Here is a 27,148-nt window from a genome sequence, read left to right on the forward strand (position 1 = left end):
GGGATCCAGTGGCAACTTAACATTAGCTACTTAACATTTTTTTTTCCCCACAAAAGACTTGGAATTTCAAGTACACCATGAAACCTAAGATGACAAATGCTCTTCTGGGTATTGAAATACACAGTATGTTCTCATAAGACCACACCACACGAAAAAGCAGAGACATAAATGAGCCACAGTGTGGGGAAGTGCAAACTAATGTGTTTAGGACAAAATACTGCCGTCTGTAGTCAAACTGTGATGGACACCGAGCCATCAACATGACTTGAGAGAGGAATTTACGTTATCCTGATCAATGTGCTAGGGTGGATTAAGGAAAAACACTGGGTCATTATTGGAAACGTTATTAAAAAACCAAAACAGTGATGCTCATTCACTTGGAAAATCCTGTGCAACCCTGGGCTTCATAGATCTACTGTGAGTCATTATGGGACATTAGGGAATGTTTGAAGTATATTCCTAACCCCTGGAGGGGACACATAAAACATCTCTTCATGGCTGTCAGGCATGTTTGTAGCAGGATGGGTCACAGTTCTAAGCCAGTATAGCAAATCTGATGTTCTGGATTCCCAGGGGGGCTTTCCCAGGGAGTCCTCTAATCGACTGTCACAGTTCAATCCCATGCCATGATGATAAATACAACCAGTGTAGGCTGTGATGCCAAGGACCTTGCTGGGAAAAACCTCAAGAGGGCGACTGTTTGGTTAAAGAATACAGAATATAGCTAGTTCTTTTTGGTGCAGGGAGGTATGTAACTTGATACATATCATGGCTTTAGCCTCCAACACTTATTAGAATGTTCTTGGGAATGGACAAATGAAAGGGAGTTATGCCCAAGCAGTGACATGGAGAATCCTTTTATTTATCAATGGTGATTTCCCTTCTCCCTGAGATACAGCAGGAACTTCCCCATCACAGTGTCAGTGGGGAGTGTCATCTGAATTTCTGACACTCTCTTTCATTCTAGTTTTCTGGGCCCCACAATCAAACTGAGAACTAACCTTCTAATGAAAATGCAGTAGAAATAAACCTCATATTTTACGTATTTTGACCGTCAGGGTAAATATGACCTTTCTAGTTCCCACTTCTAAACTTTTTGCAGAGATAATGTTAAAGCAAATATAAAATGGGCCCAAAATAGTGAAATGTTTGCAGATGTGAGGGTTCTTCTGCACATGGAAATGGACAAAAAAATTTTTAACTGTGTATTTTAAGTGGACCCTTCTCCGTCTCTCTGACACACCACCCCGGCTCCCTTCCCACCCCCCACCCAGAAAGAAGTTGTCACTAAGGAGAAATGTCAGCAGGTGTGATACTGTGAGGAATCCTTAACGAGTTGTTACATTTATGTAATTTAAATTATTTTGGCAATCGCTAACTAGTCTTAATATACACTCCAGGAGTGGTTAGTTAACATTTGAAGAATCCTACTGGGGAAATAACATCCTCCAAAGGTTGTTAACATTTGAAAAACTCTAGTCACTTCAGAGGCTTTATCTGTAGTTTAACACCAGAGGTTTTCTTAATAAATGATTACTTTCAATGGCCAAAAAGTGGTAAAGTGTTAAAGGTGGACTGACCAAATACCGTAGGGCACTCCAGCCCTTCCATCAACAGGCTATGAGACTCCAGCAAGCCCACGAGCCCTGGCTTCCTAGATTACTAACCTGTTCTGTGTCTAGCAGTTAAACAGAATTGGGTTGGCTAACACTAAATATACTCGAATATTATTGGATTTGCTTCTAATAAACTTTTTGCATATTATTGAGTTCCCTGAAAGAACAGAGCTCGGACATTTTCAAGCTTACAGGACAGGCTGTTAACAGGATGCCTGCTTGCTTATAAACATGAATGATGCAGAAATTGGTCTAAAAGCTGATTTCAGTGTAAAGAATTCACCAGGTAAAGGTGGGGGTGGGGGACGAGCTACAGCCCTCACCCACCTCTACATCCCAAAAGCTACCAGAACAACCTAAGAGTTGCAAGTGACCAAACCAGCCAAGTCCAGTTAACAATAATTTTCTTTAATGGAGGAAACATAAATACCTTTATAGGTATAATAAAATTAATCCAGGCGGAGTCTATCATTGAATAGGTTTGCAAATAGCAGTTTCTAGTTTATCGGAGGAAATGGAAGTCCCTGGTCTTCCTATAAGACTGGCAAACAGTCCAAGGATGCAGAGCCTTGTCAGTTAAGCAGCTGGCTGAGCCACGGGTGGGGGCCCTGACATTTCTACTTCACACTCTTCCTGTTCTGGTTTTCTACCAAAGCTAGCTAGTTTTCCATGTATCCACCTCTCCCCAGGAGTTCAATAAAGGTGGGACAAACCAAAAGAACTAAGGTGAGGGTGTTAGAGAGAAGCTTGTGCCCAAATTACTTTGAATCAACTGGGAGGTAGTAGCTTTCATTATTTGATTGTTTTTGCAGCTACGGTTAACCTAATGGATATGAGTCTTTATGAACATTTTGAGTTCAAAAACGAAGTAAAAATGAGCATATGTGCATCCTTCAATCTTAACAAACATTTCTTATGGTTTGTTTCTATGTATTTTCTTAGACCTCTGTTAAAAAAAAAATCAAGAAAATGTATTCCCTAACACCACTCCCCAAAAGCAGATTTTAAAGAAGTGACAGCTGGCTGGCGATTGGCATGATCTATGCGTGTGCACCATAGAAGTGTGAGCCTCTCGATCCCCACAGGGGCTCCCGGACGGGGATAAAACAGGAGTTAGGTCCTAGTCAGTGAGGGGATTCATGTAAGGCACTTATTCATAACACAAACTCAGTAATGTAGCTGTTATTAGTAGTAATCTGTAAACCAAGAGCAACCAATGTTACAGCAACATGCAGTTGCAATTTTAGACACAGCCTGAAAGGCTAAGGTCCAGAATATCAAGCTTTCCATAAGATAAAATAGTTATTATAGTAAAGGAAAGTGGAAGCCCCACTTGCACTAAAAATTTCACAAACTGAAATTTTCACATTACCGCTTGGTTCTCTCCAGTGCTGGTGAGGGCACTAGATGTATAGGTTCAACATATAATAATAATGGAGTCATAGGTATTTTCAGTTTGAAGAGAACTTATAATTTCCCATCTATCATTATCTTGCTTAGCTCTCACATTTCTGAGAGGCTGGCAGGGAAGGTATAATCTCTACTTTATGGACAGTGGATGCTTGTCCAAGTTTCCATGGCTGGACAGGGTGAGGTTGGGAGTAGAATCTGTTCTTTTAGCTCTTGGCATAATGGTCTGTCCTCTACAGCCCACAGAATAAGAGGCTCGGAGGAAGGCTCTGGTGTATATAAACCATAGTACCAGGAGGCGAGCCCCGTGCAGGAAAAGAGTGTACAATGAAAAAAGGTGAATTTTAGATTACCATGAAAGAGAATTCAGGAAATCATCCTCAAAAGATGGACAAAAAAAAATAAAGTACTATCCATATGAGTAAATGAGGCCGTAAAAAAACTAATGAGGGAACCAGTTCATTTAGTTTAGAGTGCATTTATTGCTTTAGTATCTACCGTGTGTGTATTACAGGGAGGTCTATCACAGGTAAGAATTTTATATTACAAGTCCAAAAAGCACAGACTTCTTCAAACTTCGAAAATATAAGAAGGCCAGGGATAGGAGAACCCTCCCAGAGGCAACAAATCACTGCCATTTAAGAATCAATCTAAATTCATATCCTATTATGTCAGACCAATCTGGACAGTACAGATGCTTTACTTAGCGGTGTGCAAAGAGGCTGGTGACCTGTGACTACAGCAGTAATGCCCACTCCTGGAGCCCCGGCTGCCTACAAAACAGGCCATAAAGGCTGCGCATCTGAGATGGAGCACGCACAATCCCTCTTGAAATGTTAAGCTGCAACCCTAAGTGGATAAGCACTCTGGGGATTTATTTCTGTTTCAGTGTGTTTTAATAAACCAGTTATGGGAAGAGTATCTAGTATCAGCTGTGGATTTTATCACTCACTGACCTTTACAGGTCTAACTTCCAAATTTAAACAGCCATCAACAAGTAGCCTATGTACCAAATTTAGAGATGGACAAGCTAATTTTGGGTGGCATTTTTTGGTTGAGGGGGCTGGTTGATCAAACCCTTTTAAAGCTCCTTTCTGTTCCACTCAGTATTCAGAGAGAACAGATGGGAGACACCAGGATAAACAATTATATAGCTTATCTGACCCATATAAAGGGCCAACTGCTATAAAATCTACCAGCTTATTCAAGTACTGTAGCTGACAGCGAAGCAAAGAGGATAGGGAACTAGCTGGTTGTGAGAGAGGTGTCTACACCCTGAAATTTCTTTACTATAACTACACCAAAATATTAAAGATTTTCTAGTGGGTTCTTGATAGGGAGGCCTCTGAAGATAGGCCAAAAATCTCCTACAACCTAGCCCTTCCAAATCTAGCGCAAATGAAGACATCCTTACTCCCCCCAAGGTCCGAGATCATTTTTTTATGCTAATTCAGCAAACCACTTCCCAGCAGGACCCTAGAAACCATCCGTAATGTGTAAGATACTTTTAAAGCTGTCCAAAACAGGTGACATACCCCCATATCTCTTCCTTTGTAACATCTAGTATTTATAAAAACACTTCACTCTCAAGAACTCGGACCAGAGTCATCTTTGTGTTGGAAAATAGTTGCAAGGATTCCTACACCTTCAGCTCTACTGATTCATTGATGGGATTCCAGGTAATAAATGTGTTCTTTCTGTGCCATCTTGCTACAAAGGGCAGTAACTCTAACTGAGGTAGCACAGTGATACAGCAATGAGGGTCCTTGGGATTTACCCTTTAATTCCATATAACTATTAGCCTTTTAAATTGCTGAGGCATTGAGTTAGAGTTTAAGCATCTTTTCTCCCAGAACTGTTGGTCACCCAGGCAACAACAGGGGCAGAATGTGTGACCACTGTAGAATAACCTGGATAATTTTGCCTGCAAAAGCATGGCAGCTAAGAAAAGGAAACAAACATACAAGCAGAGACTAGAGCCAGCACAGCATGAATCACAAGGCATCTTTGGTATCTCATTAGAAATCTAGGTTAATGTTCCCCTGTCCCCCAGAAACTTAGGTTGGAAACGTGCACTCTTTTATTAGTACTTATGTCGTTCTTTCCTAATATATGACAAGTCTGTAGTGTTTTTAATATCTGTGACATACCTCTCATCATCCAGAACACACAGTAAAACATCGCCTTCCTTTCGATGTGAGGAGAGTGACTGACATTTGCACATGTACCCGGGCCCCCTCCTCTGCTCACCCTGCTATAATTACTACTTTCCATCTCAGTGAGAATACGTTGGCAGAGAAAAGTGAGAAAACTCAAGACAGGTATTCGCAGGCGCCAAAGTGTTGCACTGGGAAGTCAGTCACTGTACTATTTGCTTTTTAGCATCCCTTAGCTCCTGTTGTTGACCAGGTAAAACAGGGTAGAGAGGATAAAGGACGACATGGGCGTTTAAGCATATATGCCACAGTAAAATGGCATTTACTATTATTTTTTTTTTAATTTTCACATTTTCTACCTGGCTTCTAAGAGCAGGAGTTATTTCATGGTGATTTTCCGGCAGGCTTTTCTGAGGTAGATAAAACACGGATGAGAAGCAGTCTGAAGAAGCAGAGGGTAGCCGAAGCCTGTGTGGATAGGATTAGTTTGAAAGGAATTTCATAAGTGAAAGCTGAGCTTGTCATATATAATAAATACTCCAGGAAAGAGGGACAGGGCTCAGGGCTGTCCACCGTGTAGACAAGGCTTTTAGAATTTAGCAGGTGAGAAATAGGCTAATCTGGCTCAGAAAGAACAGAACTGTGGGAACGACATCAGAGCGAGAGTTGAACCTGGGTTAGCACGCAGCTGATCGAGACCCGGCAGAGAAGGGCACAAACACGTATCCCTTAGGACCTCAGTGATCGACCAAGAACATAGATCACAATTATCCACAAGACTTTAAAAGGGACCAACAGGCTTCAAGGTTTAAACTGCCCTGTTGTGGTTTTTTTTTTTTTTTTTTTTTTTTGGATAAAGAGCAAATTTTGCCGCTTTCCTCAGGCCTGTTGTTCGCACAGGTACCATAATTACGTTAAACATGTCAGGGAAAGCCAAATCCTGATGAAATAATTAGCGAAATGGATTTTGAACTCCTTTTTCTGCTCATTTGAGTTAACAGATGAATAGGCTGGCCTTCCTAAGACCCAGCAAGGTTAACACTCCCAGCTGGGGCCTTTCTTTCTGGAGAATCACTGCTGCCATCAGAGGCAGATGCTCTGCTGTAGGCCCAGTGTTAGTAGTTAAACACTATCGTCACGGAAACACACAAAGCTACGGTCAAGTTCACAAACACAGCTGGTGGCTAAGAAACTCTTAATGAAGGGAAGGAAAATTTGCTATTGGCTCCAAGCCATTCATCACGGCTTCTTATACACTAAACTGGGATTGTTTTATATGAGAGAGAATAAAATAATAACCATTGGCCTCAGTTTCTCTCCCCAATCCACGATTAAACATTTGTCACGACATCCACTGGAAAGAGAGGGAAATCACACGTAATGTTCTCGCGGGTTGATGTAGACTCTGTCGGGGTCGTTGCTTTGATGATGTTTGCCAGGACTCCGGTCTTGGTAGCATATCTGATTGTAAAGGGGGTACATCTGCTGAATCCCATCTTCCCCCACGGGATTCTCATCTTCATAGTCCAATCTCCTGCTAGTTAGTCCATTCTAAAAATTCAAATATTGCTTACATTAGCAAAGCAGCTGTTTGCATTCTTCTAGCACTTTGGTAAAAATAGGCAAGGATTGAATTCATTATAGTCTGTGCCTCTGATTCATTTTCCCACAGGCTACTGAAAGACAAGGTAAAGTCCAACAACTTGTCCTTTGTCGGTCCTTCGTTGCTTACGATACCTGTACAAGAGTCGCAGCGGCTCCTAACTAGAAAATTATGACTAATGGGGACTATAGTTAGTTCCAGGTTTTGAAATTTGGAAGTGGTATCAGTTATACTAGGGAAGACCAAGGCTGTGAACTTCCAGAGTCCCTCAGCAGGCCTCAAGCTTGGAATGTGTGCATGAAATATATAGAGAATTAAATCAAACAGCCAAAACAAAACCAAAAGAAACCTCAAGATTCAGCGCTGGGGAATTAGCGAGAAGACAAGTGAAACGAACCGGTATTTGATCATATCCCCAACATAACTGAGAATCAGACACCATAAAAATGAACATCATTAAATGAACCCCCATGGTGCTCTGTGTCTCTGGTACTGACCCCTCTGCCCGGTTACTGGTTTCATAAAACCTGAATATCTAAAGACACGTACGCAAGCTCAAGGACTTTACAAAATCATACTTACTATGGATGCTCAGACAGCAGAGAGCGGGGAAAAATAACTTTCATGGAACTCAAATGGTATTTTAAGGAGTACAGTAGCCCCGCTCCACCTGAGCAGACCCCACAGCAGGACCATGGTACTTACAGAGTGCTGGAGACCGCCAACCTCTCTTTCTTTGAACTGAGTCTGCAAAGGCAAGTGTTCAGTCTGGAAGAAGAAGACAGAACAAGACACGCATTTTAAAGCACCAAGCACACGGTGAAGCACATCAACCAAGGCCATGAGGATGCCTGTTTTTAAAAGAGCCAATCATGTCTTGTCGAAAGTGTGCCAGCTAAGTAAATGTTCCATCTGAGGACAGGATAAGTAAATACATTTCTTGAGTTTGTCTCTCTTTCTCTCCTAACTTCAGATTTCTTCTGGAAGAAAGAAAACATACAGAGCATCTGCTGTAGGAGCTCTCATGCCAATACTAGCTCTTCCAAGAAGCCCTGCACAGAGCATATATTATTGCAATTATTTGTTTATATTTGCTTATCTCCTTCATTAGACTGAAGGTGCTGGTTGGAGTATTTACAAACATTATCTCATTTATAATCCCTCTAAAAATTCTATAAAACTGATTTTTTTATTCTAGGATGACTAAAACGGAGGCTCCGAATGGTTCTGTAAGATGTCTCCAGTCACGCAGCTAGAAATTGGTGGATTATGATTCACAAGTGGCTTTGTCTGAATCCTAATCCTGTATTCCTATATCCCCTGCCTCTAGGTCAGTGTCTGGAAAATAGATGCTTAAAACATGTAACAGAAGAATGCCCGGAAGTCCTAGCATGTAAGCATATCCATCAACCCGCTCTCCCTCTCACTGCCTGTCCTTCTGGCCTGGAAGGTCTGCCCCTTAGCTGAAATACTGCCCATCCATCTTGGCCTGGCTGAAGTCATTTTTTTTCTCCTACAAGGCCCATCAGAGTTAATTTCCTTACTCCTGGTTTTCCTATTGTTCTTGTTTATATCTCTATCATAGCACACACAACTGATCTATCTGACAACATGTGTACCTTTTGACCCCAATGAAGAGTGAGCCTTCCCTGGCCATCCTCCCCCAGCCCCACACCCTACCCTGTGGTTCTGCAATAGCAGGAAGTCCATAGTTAACCAATGAATTGAGTGAACTCTAAATTATTAATTCTTGATATCCCATGTTACGGTTATCCAAGTTATAAATTATGTCCGACAAATTTGCTCCTCCTGTCATATTCCGCAGATTCCAGGGTGCTTCCCACGTGACCTGTGATATTGACAGTACAAAGGGTGAAAGTCCAAGGCAGGTCCCGCTTCATGGACGTGTGACCAGTCACACAGGGCTCTGTGTTCAGAAGGTCCCACTCTGGGGTTTAATGCTGTATGGCTGTCATCTTAGATTTTTTAGTAATCTATTGTGAACCTGTATTTTATGTGGTCTAATGAAACAATGGAGCATGCCTCAGTGACCTGGAGCCTCAACTCAAAGGTGTCCTCACCTGCTGCTTGTGTTTGGTTTGGTTATTGGCCCCTACTCCCTTACCCTGGTGTCTCAGATCCCCTTCACACTCCCCTCCTTGTCCCTGTCCAGGGGCCTGAGTGCTGGAGCAGGGAAGGCTGGGGGTCAGGACTGCATGTCCCTCGCCCCCCACATCATTGTCTTTCTGGCAGGTGGCTAGAGGACACATGGCAGTGAGGGCAAGTCTCTCACCCCCAACTAGGAACCTGGTATCACTGTACATGTTCGACAAGAGGCCCTGCATTTTCACTTTATACTGTGCCTCACAAATTATGTAGCTAGTCCAGGTCCAAGGAAAATAGATTTAGGAAAAAAAAAAAAAAGAAACCTAAAATTAAACACATTTTTTGTTTGTTTGCTGTTCTAGATGATCCTGGTTGCTGTTCTCCTTCTGTCAATACAGGTCATTGAGAAATTATTCTGCATCAGTACTGTTATCTAATTCGACAAAAGACAGAGCAGTTAGAAGCTTCCGTGGACAAAGGGCAAATGCCTTTCTTCCCACTGGTGGCAGAGTGTATAAAGCAAGGGTGTAGTCAACACTGAAAGAAACCATATTCTAGAAATACATTGATTACAGCCTCAAGAGTTCAAGAAAATATTTGGTTGGAATATGTGCTTTTCTTTGTTTATGCTATGAAATTCCAAATCGCAAACTGAATATGACCAGAAAATAAATTATCATTCATGTTTTCCTGAACACTCAGGATAATATCTATATTCGGTCACTGTCAGTAAAACACAGTAATAACCTTTAAGCCCTTGGAAACTAGTATTCAAGAGGGCACAATGAACCATGCACATCCTGAGTAACCATTTAGCCAGCATTAAATTAACAGTGTTAGGGGGTTACAGAGGCAAGAAAATCTATTTTGTTTCAGTATAAAGAGATTCCAAAGAGCTGTGGCTTTATGAGTCATAACAACATTGCTACATTTTTCCCATAGTAAGAAGATATATAATCAGCCACAAGTGGTACATGTAAAAATAAGGGACAAGAAGAGAAAGATTCTAGACCTGAGCAGGAAGAAATGGTGTCTAGACACTATGAATAAGCTTCACTTGCATCGAACGGATGACAAGCATATGTGTAAGTTCCTTTTCTCTATCCAATATTGTACACCTTCACTAACAAACCACTATCCGTCATGTGTGCCTATGAATTTTGTAATATACTATTTAACCAAATGCTATGAAAAGAAGTCCCACACATCCCAGGGATGGCCCTGCATTAGGGATCAGGGGTTATGGAAAGCATATGCCCTTGCCTCTCCATTGTGCAGACATCCAATTTCTGGAAAAACATATAAGGAATTCAATTTAATGGTGGGTGAGTACACGTCCTATTTCTGCACTCCCTAAACCACCTGAAATGTTGAATATCTGACTTCAAAAAAAGTTGATCACCAACATATTGGAAAGTGTCTTGCATAATACCTTACTTCGGTTTGGTGCTTGACATATAGGTACTATATTAACTTAAAATATTTTAACTAATGGATACATATGTTATTCTATTATTACATTTTTTCCTAAAAAGCCCTGAGTTACTCTGAATCTCTAATACATATTTTGACTTCCCTACTGACATGTTCTATCTTGCCACAACTACTGTTGAGTTACATATATACTTTCCTCACTTACTAAAGTCATGTAGACCTCCTTGCTCTAATTCTTCTTTCTTATAATGACGAGTGATATATTTTTACTTCTGCTTCAGTCATGATGGAGGACTAATAACAGATTAGCCCTCCTGTCATCAATCACTAGAAAACTGGACAAAATATCTGAAAAAACACTTTGCAGATACTGGACAACTGTGCTGCACAGGACTGGGATCTCAGGGAATGGAAACACACACACACGTTGATCTTGTAATACCGCTGGAAGCTATCTGGTTTTTCTGCTAATTTGGGAAGAGAAAAACCCAAGAAGAGCACAGAGCTTTGCTGAGTTGAGGGGACAGAGATCAGCACTCAAGCAAGCTGAGGTGACTGTAATCCGTGGGACAAACTATTCAAGAAAAGGAGAATCCTCACTGGACATGTGAGACATTCAGTAGAGACCCCCAAGTTATGCTTCAAGACTAAGGCTAAAAAGAAAAAAAAAGACTAAAAGGCTAAAACAGCTCTGGGGCACAGAGTATTCTAGAATAACCCAAACAAAGCTTAAAAACAATCTTCCAGAAGATCAAGTTGATCTTAAGAAATTAACTGACTGCCAAAAAATAACTCAATTCTTATTAAAGAATGACCACAAAACTCAAATAATTGACAAGAGAACATTCACAATGTCCAGCGGCATCCAATTAAAATGTACTGAACATTAAAAAAAAAAAAAGGAAAAATAAGTCAATAGAAGCGAACCCCAAAGTGACAAATATGGAATTAATAGACAAGAACTTTAAAACACTTATTATAATTATGGGTAAAGAAATAAAAAAGTATGAATATAATATGAGAATCAGAAACTGAAAAGAACTGAAAAGAACTTCTAGAAGTGAAAAAGCACAATATCTGAATGGAAAAAGTCACTGCATTGCCTTAACAGACACTAAAAAAAGAAAAGAACCAATGCACTTAAAGACAGAAACTATCCATATAAAGCATGAGTGTGTGTGTGTGGGGGGGGGGGGGGAGAGCTAAAAAAAAAAAAAAAAGAAAGAAAGAAAATTGAGTATAGCTTTAGTGATCTGTGGAATAAAGGGATCGACTGTATAATTGGAATCAAAGAGGAAGGGAAGACAGGCAAAAATATTTGAAGATTTGCTAAGTATCTTCCAAATTAGATGAAAAACACATCGATAGCTCTAAGAAACTCAATGAACTCCAATAAGGGTAAGCATAAAGAAAACTACTCCAATACGTGTCAAACTCAGATTTGCTGAAAATTATGATAAAGAAAATCCAAGATGTGTCCAGAGGAAAAAGATAATGAAGGTTAGAAGACATGTGGCTAAAACTTTAAAGCACTGAGTAAAAAAACAAAGTTGAACAAGAATTCCATATCCCACAAAAATGTTTTAAAATAAAGGTGAAATAAAGACATTTTCAGATAAACAAAAAGCCAAGAAAAGTTATTAGCAGACCTGTACCATAAATAATGTTATGGGAAAGTTGCTTGAGTTGAATAAAATGGATTCCAAACAAAACTTGATCAATTCTTAAATTTTTGAAAAAGATACAGTGTAGAGGTTAGAACAACAATAATAAGAATGTATTATTAGGCTCATAACATAGGGAGAAATAAAATATATAAGAATACTAAGGAAGGGAGAGAGGACACTGAAGTAGTGTGTGTTACAGGTCTTACAGGACACACGAGGTAGTATAATGTTATATTTAGGTAGACAATGACAGATTAAAAATGCATATGCCCAGACCCAGAGAGATCACTAAAAAGGTAAAATGAGGAGGTATAGCTAATAATTCAATAAAGGACATGAAAAAGGCTGAAAATTCTCAGTTGATTTAAAAGAAGACAAGAAAAGAGGGAGAAGGAACAAACAACTGATGGGACAAATAAAAAGCAAATAAAAGGTGGTAAACTCAAGCCCAACCATGACAAGAAATATATTTAGTAAGAATAGGTTAAACATTTCAATTAAAGTCAGAGATTTTCAGACTAGGTGAAGAGGCAACTCACCTAGATGTTAGCTATGTGAAATGCATTTTAAATATATAGATAGGATAAAACTAAGAGAAGACACGTACCATGAAAATATGATTCATTAAAAAGAAGTTTAAACTGGAGTGTCAATAATAATACCAAAATGACTACAGGACAAGGAAAATTACCAGAGATAAAGAAGAATTTTTCATAATGATCACAGGATTAACTTAGGAAAACATAGCACAACAATCTTAAAAGTTCATATATCCAATAAAATCATATGAGTAATAGAACTGAAAGGAGAAACACCAACATTTACAAATACAGTTGGAAATGCCACTCCTCTCTCAGTAACTGATAAAAATCAAAACTAAAAATCATTATGTATAAAGAATCCTTGAATGACATGAGCAGCCAACACACAACCTAATTGATATTTATAGAATACTACACGCAACAACAGCAAAATATACATTAGTTTTGGTACACATGGAACATTGAGTAAGACCATATGCTGGGCAATAAAAGACGACTCAAAATGTTTAAAGGGATTGAAATCCTATTGGTATATTTTTTAATCATAACAGATTTTAGTGAGCAATCAGTAACAAAAATATACCTGGAAAATTCAGAAGTGTTTAGAAACTAAACAAACATACTTCTAAATAACTCAGTGGCCAAAGAAGAAATAATATGGGAAATTAGAAAGTATTTCGAATTGAATGAAAATGAAATTATAACATACCAAACTTCTGAGATCTTTTTTTTTTTTTTTACAAACTTCTGAGATTTTGAAAAAAGAATTGCCTAAAGAAAAGTTTACAGCTTTAAATGCTCGTATTAGAAAAGAAGAAAGGTCTCAAATTAAGATCTCAACTTCTTCAAGAAGCTGAAACAGAAGGGCAAATTACATCCAATGGATGTTCAAAGAAAGAAATAAGAAAGTGAAAAATCAATAAATAAACAATGGGCAAACATTCAACAAAATTAATGAAACCCAAAAAGCTGGTTTTTTGAAAAGATTAATAAAATTGGAAAACCTCTAGTAAGAAAAAAAGAGAAAACACAAACCAATATCAAAATGAAAAAAAGTGACATTACAACTGATCTCATATAAATGAAAAGAATAAGAAAGGTGTGTGATGAATAATTTGATGACAGTTTCAAAAACCAAAGTGAAATGGACAAATGTCTTAAAAGACACAATTAAAATCCTTTCCACATAGAAAGGCCCAGATAGAATCCTAGCAAATTCTATCAATTAAAGGCATCTTAAATATTTTCTGCAAATGGGGAAAAAAAAGAAAAGAACTTTTTAACTCCTTTTATGAGATTAGTTAGCATCACCCTGGTACCAAAACCAAAAATATTACCAAAAAAAACCTAAAGATTTTTATTCATAAATATCAAAGTCGTAATGAAAATAGCCCTCAATAACTTAATGAATAAATAAATCATGGTATTTTCATAAAATGGGACACCACACAGCCATGAAGGGAAATTTATTCATGCAACAACATGGATCTCAAGAACATTATGCTGAGCGAAAGAAATTAGACACATAAGAGCATGCTGTGATTCTCTTTATGTGAAGTTCTTTTCTAAAATCATAACTAACATAAAATCACATTAATGGTTTCCTGAGGCAGGGGGGCTTGGGAGGATGGTGGTAGAGGGCATGTATGTATGACACATTTTTGAGGTCACAGAAATGTTCACATGAATGGATACATTTAGCAAAGCTTACCAAACTGTACAATTAAAATGGAACACAATAGTAAGTGAATTATATCTCAGTGAAGTTGAATGTTAAAAAAAAAACTATACCTTCAATTTTATCATAGTTATTCTATTTTGAAGGAACGTGTGGGGAGGTAAAGTATAACAAGAAGTCACTGACACAGTCTGGAATCTGTGATATGAGTACTTAGTAAATTCTCAATAACTACTTCATCACAGATTGTTCCTGATGCAGGAGTTTCATGCCCATACTATCCAACTGCTTACTTTGTTCTAGTGACTGTGTCCAATTCTACAGAGATGACTTCACCACACTAAAGGAGTAACACATGAAGAATAGCTACATACATAATTCACAAAATATGGATTCCCAAAGGCATAACGGATATTACGCTCCTATTAAGTACTTCTCTGAAAGAATTTATAAAATATTACTAAAACTGTGAACCGGAAGTCAATTTTCCCCTTTTACTTCATTTTTAATAACTGTGAGAGTGTTGACATGTTGCATGGGCAAGAACTATAAAGACTGTGTCCTAATCAAGTGAAATTTACAACATTAATTAGGCACTTGTTTAATGAGATACATAATTGTTACTGTTCTCCGTGATAATTAACCATAAGGGTAAGCTATTCACATGAACGTCTCTTGTTATTTATTACAGTAGACCCTTGGCATTCACAGATTTAACCTTGCTGGTTTTAACCATTCACGAGTGAATTTTAAAAGGTTATGATAGGCTGTAAGGTTGTAATTTGTAATTTTGTTGAGAAACAAATCTGAATCAAGACCTGGGAGGTTTCTGTGATGGGATAATCATTTAGCTAGTTAATGAGCTTAACAACTGCTTCAATATCCACTTTTCAATGTGTCTTTGTTATTCTCAACTCTTATATATGAGTTTTATAAAAGATAGGGGTATTTAAGAATGTAGGGTTTCTCCAAAGCATGTGAAGTATCCTCTATGAATGTCAATGAGCAGTGCTGTATTATGAATCAAGCTTTTCCTTTTAAATTTAGAAATGGTTCCTTATTTTTTTAGTTAATTCTTATTTCTGCAGTATCTACAATCAATCATGATCAATGCAGGTTGCCACTACACATTACACAAGTTAAATGTATAAAGTCGGCATAGATCTTATTCCCTGAGACATGAGATTTATTTACTTACAACTCCCTTTTCCTAATGTCTGGGAAGTAAGGTTCGTTTCTATGTTCTGTCTGTATATCCCATCCCATAAATCCTTTCCTGTTAACCCCCTAAGAGACAGGGAGGTTTTCTTCAAGCCTCATATGATGCTATCACATAGCAGATGTTCAATACTTGCTGATCTATGACCCATGCACATGATCTGCTCTGATTTCTCCTCTTTGCCACTGGTCCCCACAGAGGTGTTGGATGCTAGCACATGTTGGGAAACCTGTGTCAGCTGAACCGGAAACCCCGAATTCCTAACTTCAAGGAACAGGGCAGAGTTATGTCTGAACTGGTTCATGAGAAGGGAGTGAACACCATGAAAATAGTTTCTAGATTCTTAGGACTCAGCAATCTTATAAAGATTGACTGAAGCAGAAGGTCTAGAAAGAAGTAGGCTCAATAATGCCAACATGTGGGGACACTGTTCCTTCAGCTTAGGCAAAAGAACAAATGTAACTTGTAAGGACTGACCAAAGGTTCCTCCCCTATGCCTGCCGCCACTTGAGGTGGGTGTTGGACGAGATGCTTTAGATGCGCTCAGGTTCTTATGCTACCTCCTTGATTCTATCATTGCTCCCATAATACAGATGAGGAAGCTGGGCTTGGAGAGAAGAAGCAATGTTTCCATGTTCATAGAGCTAAGATTCAAATTCATGTTTATGTAATTCCAAAGTCTCTGTGTAAACCATCACACAAAATTGCCTATCGCCCTCTCTTGAGTATATCCGGTCTCTTCTTGATTTGACTGAAGAAGGGGGATGGAAAGGCAGGAAGACACCGAGCACCTGAAAGGGTAGAGGACATAAACTAGAGGAAAGAGTGGCGATGCTCAGTCACCTGCTCTGGTTATTTGCATCTGAACTAGTCAAATAAAAGCTATGGCTTATGTTTCTTTACCTCTGGCTTGGGCTCCAGGTTCCATTAAAGGTAAACAAAGACGCTTTCCCTTGAGACTCAGAGGTTTTTTTGCTTGTTTTTGATTTTTTGTTTTTTTGCTTTCTTAATCTGCTCCAGCCCAGAGCCGAACACAGAATGGTCATTCACTATGGGAAAATACTCTTTAAAATTACTTCAGAGGGCATTTTTTCTCCAGTTTTATTGTTCGTTTATACTCTTCAGTAATATAGTTCCTTAAAATGCAAGGTCTATTCCTCTAATATCTAATATCAAAGACTTCAATGAGGCAGGTACAAGAAGAAATGACTACAGGATGTCCTTATGGCAAACTCTTCAAATGTGAGCTTAAATCATGAGGTTTATTCATAAGATAGAAGAGTGTTAGATAATTCATCTCACAAGGTAGCATTGGATTTTTCTCCAGTCACCAGAGAATTTTAACAGCCTAGTTGTTGTTGAAAATGTTGTACCTTCGAAATGGAAGGCAGTGTCCCTCCTTATCACTGGTAAATCAATCTCATTACTTCTACTGCATATACGTTCTAGATTTTAATTTTTCAAAGTGAAACTTAATATGACACATTTTAATGAAAATTCTTATCTTGGCTTTGGTCTTAATCCTTACATTAAAATACACAAAACAGTGATATTTCACCTGAATTATAATGTGTATGCACAGCCAAGTATCTAAATAAAGCAGACTGATGATAAAGGTGATGGAAAAGTATTTGTAGGAAATTAGACACCCACATATAATGCTACGATGTCCCCAATCATAAATCCTACTCATTTCCAGGACACAAATCAAATGATTATGCATTTATTTGCACTTTTTCCAAAGCTAAATATTTTAACATCAGAATGCTATGCTGTCCTCACCACAATGGGCGTCTTTGCTCTTCAACCCCTTGCCCTAATGCTGTACCATACTACCCACTCACATTACTTCATCTCTAAATTTGCCCACAAGGTAATCCTTTAATTTAGGACTGTTAGTGGAATTTTAACCACCAAAAGACCCTCAAAGAAGATATTAATTGCTACTTTTGCATCAGGCACAGTATTGTATCCCAAGCTACTCTGCAGAAATATTATCCATCATACTGTCATATATACTTTGTGAAAAGATGTATTCTCAGAGAAAAAAATGACCAAAATCATTCCATTTTTGATGTAGTTGTTGTAATGATCAAAATTTTACATGCTACAATAAGAACCAAACTCTAATTCTCCTATAGAAACTATTAATATGAGCCTCCCCAATCTCATATTTAATCCAGCATCTAAGTTCCTTAACTAGTACCACGGAAAAAAGATATCTGGCAAGTTTGTCTTTGTGGTTAATAATTATGCTATTCTTAGCTAAAAGAAAAAAGGAAAAAAAAAAACCTAAAAAGAGCCTCCTAAAATCTTCAATACTGAGCATATTTTAGATTGTGAGACAAAAGGCCATATATTAAATGCAGAACATCACTATTGTCTTATTCCTTCCTATTGAAAGGTGAGATAATACAGGAATCATTTCCCTTACCAATAATCTACTTTTTCCATTGAGGGTGTCATTTAACAGTAGAAAATAAAATACTGGAACATCTTATCTGTTTGGTTAATAGTTACTCATCCCATAAACCATTGAAGTGATCCCTTGGACATACTTGGTTAAAAATTACATGTATTTTTCTTTGGGGTCTTAAATTTAATTGAATGGTATTTTGCACCACTTCCCGAAAGGAAAATAGGAAATATAATGTGCCCTGCCCTGTTTCTTCCTCTGAAGGAAGAGAACCTAATAACAACAACAAAAAAAAGTGAGACAGAAAGAGGGATCATCTGCTATGGGAAACTAATATTAGCCTTGAGGGACAGCAATTTTGTAAATATAAAACCCAGAGTAGGCAGTTTTGTTTGAATTAGAGAAGTAGCTGGAATCTCAGCTTGGCATCTCCCTGCACCCAGGCACTAAAGTCATAATCTGGCTGCACAAAGGCACCTTGCAGGGGAATTGAGCTCATGAGTTAAGCACCAACAGGATCCATTAGTGACTGCCACGAGGGTTCAGAGCAACGGTGGTGTGAGGAGGGAGGTGAAGCAGGTCAGATACAAAGGAGGGGAATCTTTCTGGTAGAGACAAGCTTGCATAGCTAATAAAATGAAGCCAAGGGTCTTTTTTGATGTCTTCGATTCACTCAACACTGACAGGACTGGATGTTTACATGATATGCTCTTATGAGATGCTACTCTTCTTTGAGGCAAGAGACACTCCTTACTGAAGGTAAACAGTCAAAATAACATTGTCTTCATCCTCACATAATTAAATGGCCAAACAGAGCTCGGAGGTTTTTTATTAGCCCACAGACCAGGCTAATAGCTACAAATAACAGGTCATCTACTTGATTGGGAATTCGTAAAGGCCACTACAAGATGACATGCTTCACTTGATAGTGAAAGAAAGGAGCGTTGCTCTGCTGTGACATGAACATTTCCATTATTTAAAACTAAGAGCTAAAGGTGGACTTTTGGAGAAACAATAGAGGGATTGCAACAAATTTTATAATATGAACTCAAAAAAATATTGAAATTAACTCTCAACAGTATTTAAAGTTATCTATCTCCTGCCCAAGCTGGGATGGCTGAAGGCCGTGGGTGACCCTGGCTGGAAGTGCCTCCTTGGGAGCCATCAGAAGGTGGCCCAAGCAGCAACGGCTCTTTCCCCAGTCCCTTGCAGTTAGCTCAGACACAGTGTTTATGAGGAGTGTCATCATGTTTGGGACGTATGCCCTGCGATGTGATGGGAATTCTGGTTCTGCTCTCAATGACTGAGCGCTACAAAGGTGAGCTTGTCTTCTCCTAAGTGGACTGGAAATAGTCCTCTGAAATAATCTCAACATTAGCAATACTCTGCTAATAGAGATGCAAAAGAATTTATGGGCCACTGCCCTCCAGGAATTTACAATCTTGTTTCATGTGGCTTGTGTTTCAAACAACAAAGCAAGGTAGTTTGAATGCAAGCACCTTAAAAGTGGGAGGCCTATCTTATGCTTTTATTTTTTTCTTTTCTGACACAGTACCCAGTGCACACAGGTGTAGAGCATATAACCACCTGCTGATCTGATCTGATTTTAACCTCAATTAGCTAGAGGTCCACAATTTCTTATCTGAAATGTATCTTTTGGGAACAGATACATTTTGGAATTCTGAATGTTTCAGATTTTTAGAAAGGTGATAGTTACTTATTCCACATATTTATAAAACAACTCCAGCAGGGTCTGGTACAGAACCCCATAATCAAGCATATAAACATTTGTACAGGAAAATATAAGTATTCACATTAAGTGAAGGAAGAAATGACTATATTTAACTTCATGATAGTCAGCAGTGTAGGTCAAATTTTGGTGTAAAATGAGTTAGGAAAAACTTTAGATGCTTAGAGATTTTTGGAAATGTAGACGATGTCTGTATAACAGCAATACACATCACAGGAAAGACAGGAGTTCAGAGGCTAGGAGTCAAGTAAGCTATGGAAAAGTGGAGGTTAAACAGTATTTGGGAGGACCCAGACTGGTCGGTTGGGAGGACTCATGTGACCACTCTGAAGGCACTGGGTTAGGTATGGTGGGTCCAATCAAGAGCATCAGACTGGGAGTCCCAAGTCCCTGGAGCCACCCGCATGCTAGGTTATGAAGCAACATGGTGAAAGCAGGGCCTGAGAAATACCGACTAGCCAATGATAATGATCATAACAATGATGGTGAGTGTGGCTGTTATTTATGTTCTTCATTGGAGAGCTTCTCGAGCTCTAGGTTCTTCTAGAGCACAGGAGAATCCAAGATTTGGTGACCAATAGTAGGGAGCAGAAAAGGGGACAAGGCAAAAAAATGTCAACAGATCTATAGATTTACATCAAGTCTGCGGATGCTAGAAGCTTGTATAAACATACAATGGGAGGAAAAGAAAATAAAGGTAGGACATATACTTCATTACAAGTTTACAGGATAGAAGCTATATTTGTCTGAGAAAAGGATTACAGTGTGGATAATAGCAGAGTTTACTACCACAGACTGAGTGGAATTGTGAGAATGATCACATTTCATCCAAGAAAACAGAACATTAATTCTCAAAAGCACAGTGAAAGGAGAAAAATACCTGCTCAATTGTAGGAGAATTATTATAGGGGCTGGATAAAGGGATGCGATGCTCTTGAAGAGAAGACAAAGCCTATAAAATCCCCAGGGAGTGAGCAGCTCATATTACAGACATTGAACCAATTGTGAGGCTGGGGAGGAGGAGAAGGGATGGGGCAGCTATGCATGGAAACAGAAGGTAAGACCTTCTAGGCCCCAGTAAAAGATTGAGGCCATTTTCAGACTTGAATCAAGGAATTCTGATTGAAAGTATCATGCATGATTGCCAGTGAAAGACCTAAACAAGGTGAAAGCCCCTCAAGGCCTGAGAATGACAAGATGCAACAAAACGGGAAGGGTTAAATGTTCTCACACGGAGGAAAACACTGCAGCTCATGTGAAGATGAGGAGCAGCTGTGGGTTCAGAAATAGACCTTCCTTGTTCATAGAGATGAAGCATGTTGTATTAAGGGAGGGTGGCACGCACTTGGAAGAAGAGTCATGTTCTCCTAACAGCCCCAGAATGGGTAACACATCAAAGTGGTTAAGCACATCTGTGTGTTAAAGGAAAAAGCATAATGTTTGCTTTTGATTGTAGCCTGTTTTTTTTTTTTTTTTTTTTTTTTAAGTTGCATTTCTATGTAAGTTGCTTGGAGGAGAGGAGGGAATGAACATACTCAATATAAGTGGCTTCAAAAGCTGCAAAAATCTTTTATCACTTTTCCTCCAAAGAAGCTCACAGTGCTTTGCTAGAATCTCATTTTAGTCCAAAAGGATTTGGCAAAATTCAGCAATGGAGGTAGAATGGACAAAGATTCTTAGAAAGACGTGTGCAAGATTTCACTGTAAGTCTAGGTGCTCTACTGTGTTCACAGGACAAAGGAGGCCTCCAGCCAAGGTGCATGGTACAAGGAGATCAAAGAACAGCCAACAGGAAAAATAGCCTCCTGATAACAATTTGTGCATGAATTCTCCAACAGGTATCACGACACCATTGAGGAAGAAAGTTTTACTTTTTAGTATCTTCAAAATTGAACCTAAAGACCCATTTTATTTTTTTTCCTTCTAAAACCTAAGTTTGAATAACATATTATCTTATATTTAGTATGGTCTGGGGAAATATACATTTTTAAAAATACATAAGTATTTATGTTAAAAATACGTAAAAATATCTAGCAAAAGATGCTAGATAGTTCAAATTTCTTTTCTGTGAAATACAATCCAGGCTAACATTAGACCCATTAAATGTAAAAGTAGATAGAAAGGATTGTGTTTTTTATTTCCATCCTTCCTCATTTAGACTTAAACATGTCTGTGATAAGTTCAAGTTTATGTTGGTTTATGCATACATATTTTAGTTTAGCATTTCAGTTTCTGCACCAAGCAAAAGGGCCCAGAGGCTATGTGATGTGTGTCTACGCTGAGTGTATGTGTGGAATGATGGTAAGAGGGAGGGAGGGAGGGAGGGAGGGAGGGGGAGAGAGAGAGAGAGAGAGAACATGGAAAGAAGGAGCTGCCAGACACACAGGTAAAAAGCACCAAGAGCAGAGGGCTTAAAATCTACACGTAGAACACAGGAAGAAAAGTCAAAAAGTATGGCAAGTATCCCATAAGAAAAGGGGTGTAACACAGTACAAAGCCTTCAATTTATTTATTTTAGAATATCATTTTAGTCCAATCTGCATTCAGTTCAAAACAAGAAAAGGCTCAGAATATTTAGATGAGTGATGCCAGAAAGATGCCTGAATGTTCCTCTGTTTTGTGAAACGTTGACAGAAACATCTACCTCAAGTACTTGGCTACAAATCTGTGCAACAGACCTTTAACAGAGAGTAAGCTGGATGACGAAGTGAGGTGCTCTAAGAAAATACATGCACTTCAGTGTGGCTATACTGTTTTTCTAACTTAACGAGAGATGACACACATATATATCTCTCTCAACTGTTTTTAATTTAAGATGGTTTTTCCCTTATGAGGTTCCACCCATATGTGCAGTGGGGTCATATGATATCTCCTTATAAATAGCTTTCAAATGGCAATAGGCACTGGAGTATAGAGCTCTGTTCTATACAGATGCAAAGTCATCTGATGTGTAAGGAAAGGATGATGTATTAAATTGCAGCAGCTGAGCGTCTTCTGAGTACAACCCCAGAGGCTGTGCTATAACCTAGCTACTAAAGTCTGATTGTCCTTAATAATTGATGAATCGGAAGCAACAGAATTGCTTGGCACTTTCCATCTGAAGAATCCTAAAATGTTAGTGCAAGAAGGGCCTCACAAATTATCTGGAAACAAATGCCCTCCTTTCACAGATGAGGGAACAGAGGCCCAGAAAAGTAAAGCTATTTCTGCAAGGATTCACTCATGGCAAAGCTGGAACAAAAGTCTAGATCCATACTTCTTGATGCCCAGACTGATGATCTTTCCAGTATTTATCTGCGATCCAGTGTGAACTCTGAAGCTAGACTGCCTGGGTTCTGATCCTGGCTCTCATAGCTGGGTGACCCTGGTGAAGTTAATGTTGTGAACTTCAATCTGTTTATGTGAAAGACGAAGATAATCCTAGCATGTGCCTCACCAGGTTGTTACGAGGACTACAGGAGTTAATACATATAAAGCACTTAGGGCAATGCCTTGCATTTAACAAATGCTAAATAAATGTAAGCTCTAATTAGTGTTAACATATGTTATCTCAAAACAGCTCTAAGAGAGCTCAGGAGTCCATTTAACACATTTTAGTAACAGTGGAACAAAAAACTTGGGAATAACCACACACAAACAGAAGGAAGAACAGCTTCAGTTTGCCTTCATCTCCCCTAGGTTGGCTCTGCTCCCTGAGTGCCTGGAAGGAACTTTCAGCTAGAAAGAATTCCCCTGGCTGGGAAAGGGAAGGTAGGATGAACCACCAGCTCCCCCAAGGTTTTGGAGCACTACAGGAAGGATCTGCCTGAGTTTCACCACACCCAGAGACAGGCAAAACTAAGGGGCAGAGCCGGATAGGAACAAAGAACAAGAGCAGGGATTAATATAAGGCATACTGGGAGCAACCACGGTTCTCAGTGACCTGCTCTGAATAGGATCCCAGCAGCTTTTGTCCCTGAAAAAACCAATGGCCTATTTGTGTTTTGGGTGTTGAGTTGTATAAGTTCTTTGTATATTTTGGATATTAACCTTTTATCAGACTTGTCGTTTGGAAATATCTCCCATTCAGTAGGTTTCCTTTTAGTTTTGACTGTTTTTCTTTTTCTTTAAAGATTTTATTTATTTATTCATGAGAGACACACAGAGAGAGGCAGAGACACAGGCAGAGGGAGAAGCAGGCAGGCTCCCTGCGGGGAGCCAGATGCGGGACTTGATCCCCAGACCCTGGGATCACAACCTGAGCTAAAGGCAGACGCTCAACCACTGAGTCACCCAGGTGCCCCTTGTTGACTGTTTCCTTCACTGTGCAGAAGCTTTTTATTTTGATGTAGACCTAATAGTTTATTTTTGCTTTTGTTTCCCTTGTTTCATGAGATGTAACTAGAAAAACGTTGCTATGGCTGATGTCAGAGAAATTACTGCCTTCATTCTCTTCTAGGACTTTCTTGGTTTCAGGTCTCAAACCTCAAATGGTCCTTAATCCATTTTGGGTTTATTTTTGTGTATGATGATGTAAAAAAGTGGTCAAGTTTCATTCTCAACTTCCAAAAAACATAATCCAATTAAAAATGGGCAGAAGAATTGAATAGACATTTCTCCAAAGACATCATCCAGATGGCCAACAGACACATGAGAAGATGCTCAATAGGACTAATCATCAAGGAAATGCAAATCAAAATCACAATGAGCTATCATCTCATACCTGTTGGAATGGCTAAAATCAAAGAGGCAAGAAATAATAAGTGTTGGTGAAAATGTGGAGAAAAAGGAACTCTCATGCACTGTTGGAAACGCAAACTGCTGCAGCTACTGTGGGAAACACTATGGAGGTTCCTCAAAAAAGTAAAAATAGAACTACTCTATGATCCAGGAATCACACTACTAAGTATTTACCCAAAGGTAAAACAAAACCTAAAACATGGCAGTGGCTTTAGGACCAAGCTACATGCAACACTGGAAGGGCTCTGAAGAGAGAGCTAATAATAAAGCTTGAAGGCCTTCAAGAAAGCTTTTGGTAAGCATTTAACAGAAGGTTAGGATAATGCTATTAAAGCTGAAGGAAAGGGAATCCTTCCATATAGTGGGATAAAGTTTAGCAGCATTGTTGCCTGTGATGACGTGGAAAAAGTCATATAATGCAATGGGGTATTTACCTAAGGAGATTTCCAGGCAGAATGTTCTAAATGCCTACTGTTTTAAGTGCATATGACAGAGACAGATGGATTTTTTTTTAAGCAATTGTTTAATATTCAGCATCAGTTTATCCTAGGGTAGACTGCAAAGTGTGTCCCCTCCCGCCAAATTGCAAGATTTCGCCAATTTATAGAGGTAAAAACCTGAAGAACCTACATGGAAATAGATCCTAAGGGTTTTGGATCAGGTGGATGGAATATAATGAATCAAACAAAATTTGTACAGACGTACTGTCAAGATTCTTGATTTAATATATTGAGTGGCTAGTAGTAGCTCTAAGAGTTCAGTTGGATGACTGAAATCCAGGCCCAAATGTGGACTCCACCACATGAAGGTGAAATTCTAATTTCCTTGGGATACCAAGAGGAAAGTATCCACAGGCTTAAGGAGGCCAGATGTTAAAGATTTATCATGTAAGGTGTGCTTAACCACTCCTCAAGAGTACTTTCCAGGAGCATCCTGAGAACATTTTTGACCAATTTCTGTATGAAATGCATTCATGAGGGGAGCTCTGGCATCCCTGAAGAGTCCTGTGGTGGCTATTCTCTGTAAATCAGGAGTGAGAGTGGACACTGTTGCCAATGAACTGGGCTGAGTTAAATGGGAGAAATGACATCCAAGGATGGGAGAGGCCAAGTGACAGCACTTAACCACTAGAAGAAGGTGGATGTGTACCAGACTAACAATCCTTGGATATCATTCATAAATATAACACATCCTATATTACCAGATTATGTTCTGAAAAGCTTTAGAATCCATACATATTTTATATTTTTCCCCACTCTTTTACTTCACATCCTCAGTCATTCTTACTTTCAAGATTACTAGAGATAGACATTCATTCTTTCTCTACCTCTGTTCAACAGTTGCTCCTCCCTATACCTCAATCTAGTTTTTTTCTAATAGTTCCAATTTAATTAGAAAAAAATTAAATCAGAAAATACGTGCCCACTATCTGAAAAATCCACATAGTATAAAGTATATATGGAAAAAAATCATGCAAAAAAGGTTGATGTGACCTGTAAGGACAATTAATGGGAGATTGTCTTCAAATATGGATATTTCAAATATGAATATTGATTCAGAAGCAAAATTTCTGAATTTTGACTGTATTAGTTAAAGCATTTACAAATCGTTTGGAATTTTGATCTAAAATAAAGGTTAAACTTAACAGAGAGAAAAATAATTGGGTTAATAAAATCAATGTAACTGCAAGAAAGATGTCTGGATTAACAAAACAATCCTTTATAACTGTCAACACACTCATAAATACACGAACGTAAACAAACCATTTAACTAAAATAGAGGGGTAAGATGAAAAGATTATAATCTAGGGCAGCCCGGTGGCTCAGCGGTTTAGCACCGCCTTCAGCCCAGGGTGTGATCCTGGAGACCCGGGATCCAATCCCACGTTGGGCTCCCTGCATGGAGCCTGCTTCTCCCTCTGCCTGTGTCTCTGCCTCTGCCTCTGTGTGTGTGTGCGCGCGTGTCTCATGAATAAATAAATAAAATCTTTAAAAAAAAAAAAAAGATCATAATCTAAATTCACTTAATACTTATCATCCTGGAATACTGTATTTTGTTCCAGAGAAATATTAAACTAGAATTTTCTCAGAGGAGAGAGACTAGGGAGGGAAGATAAACAACTATATTCTAAAAAAAAAAAAAAAACAGTTGAAAATTCCACATTCCAGTGGGTTGTAGATAGAAAACAGTTGGAGCAAGTCAGAGAACTTTAAATATTGGAAAAGCTTATAAAACAATTCTTGGAAAGGTTGCTTCGAGGTACGTATGAAAAGCATCTGAATTAAAAGAAATAAGTTCTTAATAAGTGCAGCTTTAAATGCTGAAAAGAATTTTAAGAATTGTAGAAATCAGAATCAGGACTAACTAAGTTGAAAAGAAGCTAGATTTCTAATTTCCTAGCAATTTTAGCTATCAAAAATGAAATACAGTACCTTGTGATGTAGTGAAATTGCCAATGTAAGTGTTTTAAGTTGAGGCTGGATGACTACCTTCTTAGATATTGTTAAAGGAAATTCTGTCTTGGGTGGGAGTCCAGGCTATGAAACCTCAAATGGCACATTCAGTTCCAGAGCAATGACTCACATTTGCCTTATGCTAACCAGACAACTTTCTTTCTTGGCAACTTATGTGACCCATAATGTCACATTCCCCATTTTTTTTTTTTTTTTAAAGTAAGTACCATGTGGATCATAGGCAGTTCATTATGGGAAAAAACTACCATCAAGCACAGGATTACTCAGTTTTAGAGGACTTCAAAATCAAAATATAAAGTCATTTCTTTTGTAGCTGCGACCATATCACATATTCATTACAAATCCTTTTATAAGAATT

The 27,148-nt window shown here is 38.6% G+C and overlaps 1 protein-coding gene across 19 annotated transcripts in view; it reads right to left on the reverse strand.

Annotated features, from left to right (window-relative positions):
* NECTIN3 (nectin cell adhesion molecule 3) overlaps nucleotides 1–27,148 on the reverse strand; it is a 300,981-nt gene that overhangs the window by 180,613 nt on the left and 93,220 nt on the right. For 12 of the 19 annotated variants that reach the window (XM_077884651.1, XM_077884657.1, XM_077884662.1 and 9 more), the window contains one exon: nucleotides 7,491–7,553. In XM_077884651.1, the coding sequence (XP_077740777.1) occupies nucleotides 7,491–7,553 (63 nt within the window). Of the gene's footprint in view, nucleotides 1–3,488; nucleotides 6,734–7,490; nucleotides 7,554–16,060; nucleotides 16,223–27,148 lie in introns of those variants that run through there. The other 7 variants (XR_013372631.1, XR_013372630.1, XR_013372629.1 and 4 more) reach the window with 7 other exon arrangements.

The sequence above is a fragment of the Canis aureus genome, chromosome 35 (assembly GCF_053574225.1).
Source record: "Canis aureus isolate CA01 chromosome 35, VMU_Caureus_v.1.0, whole genome shotgun sequence".
NCBI classification, from domain to species: domain Eukaryota; kingdom Metazoa; phylum Chordata; class Mammalia; order Carnivora; family Canidae; genus Canis; species Canis aureus.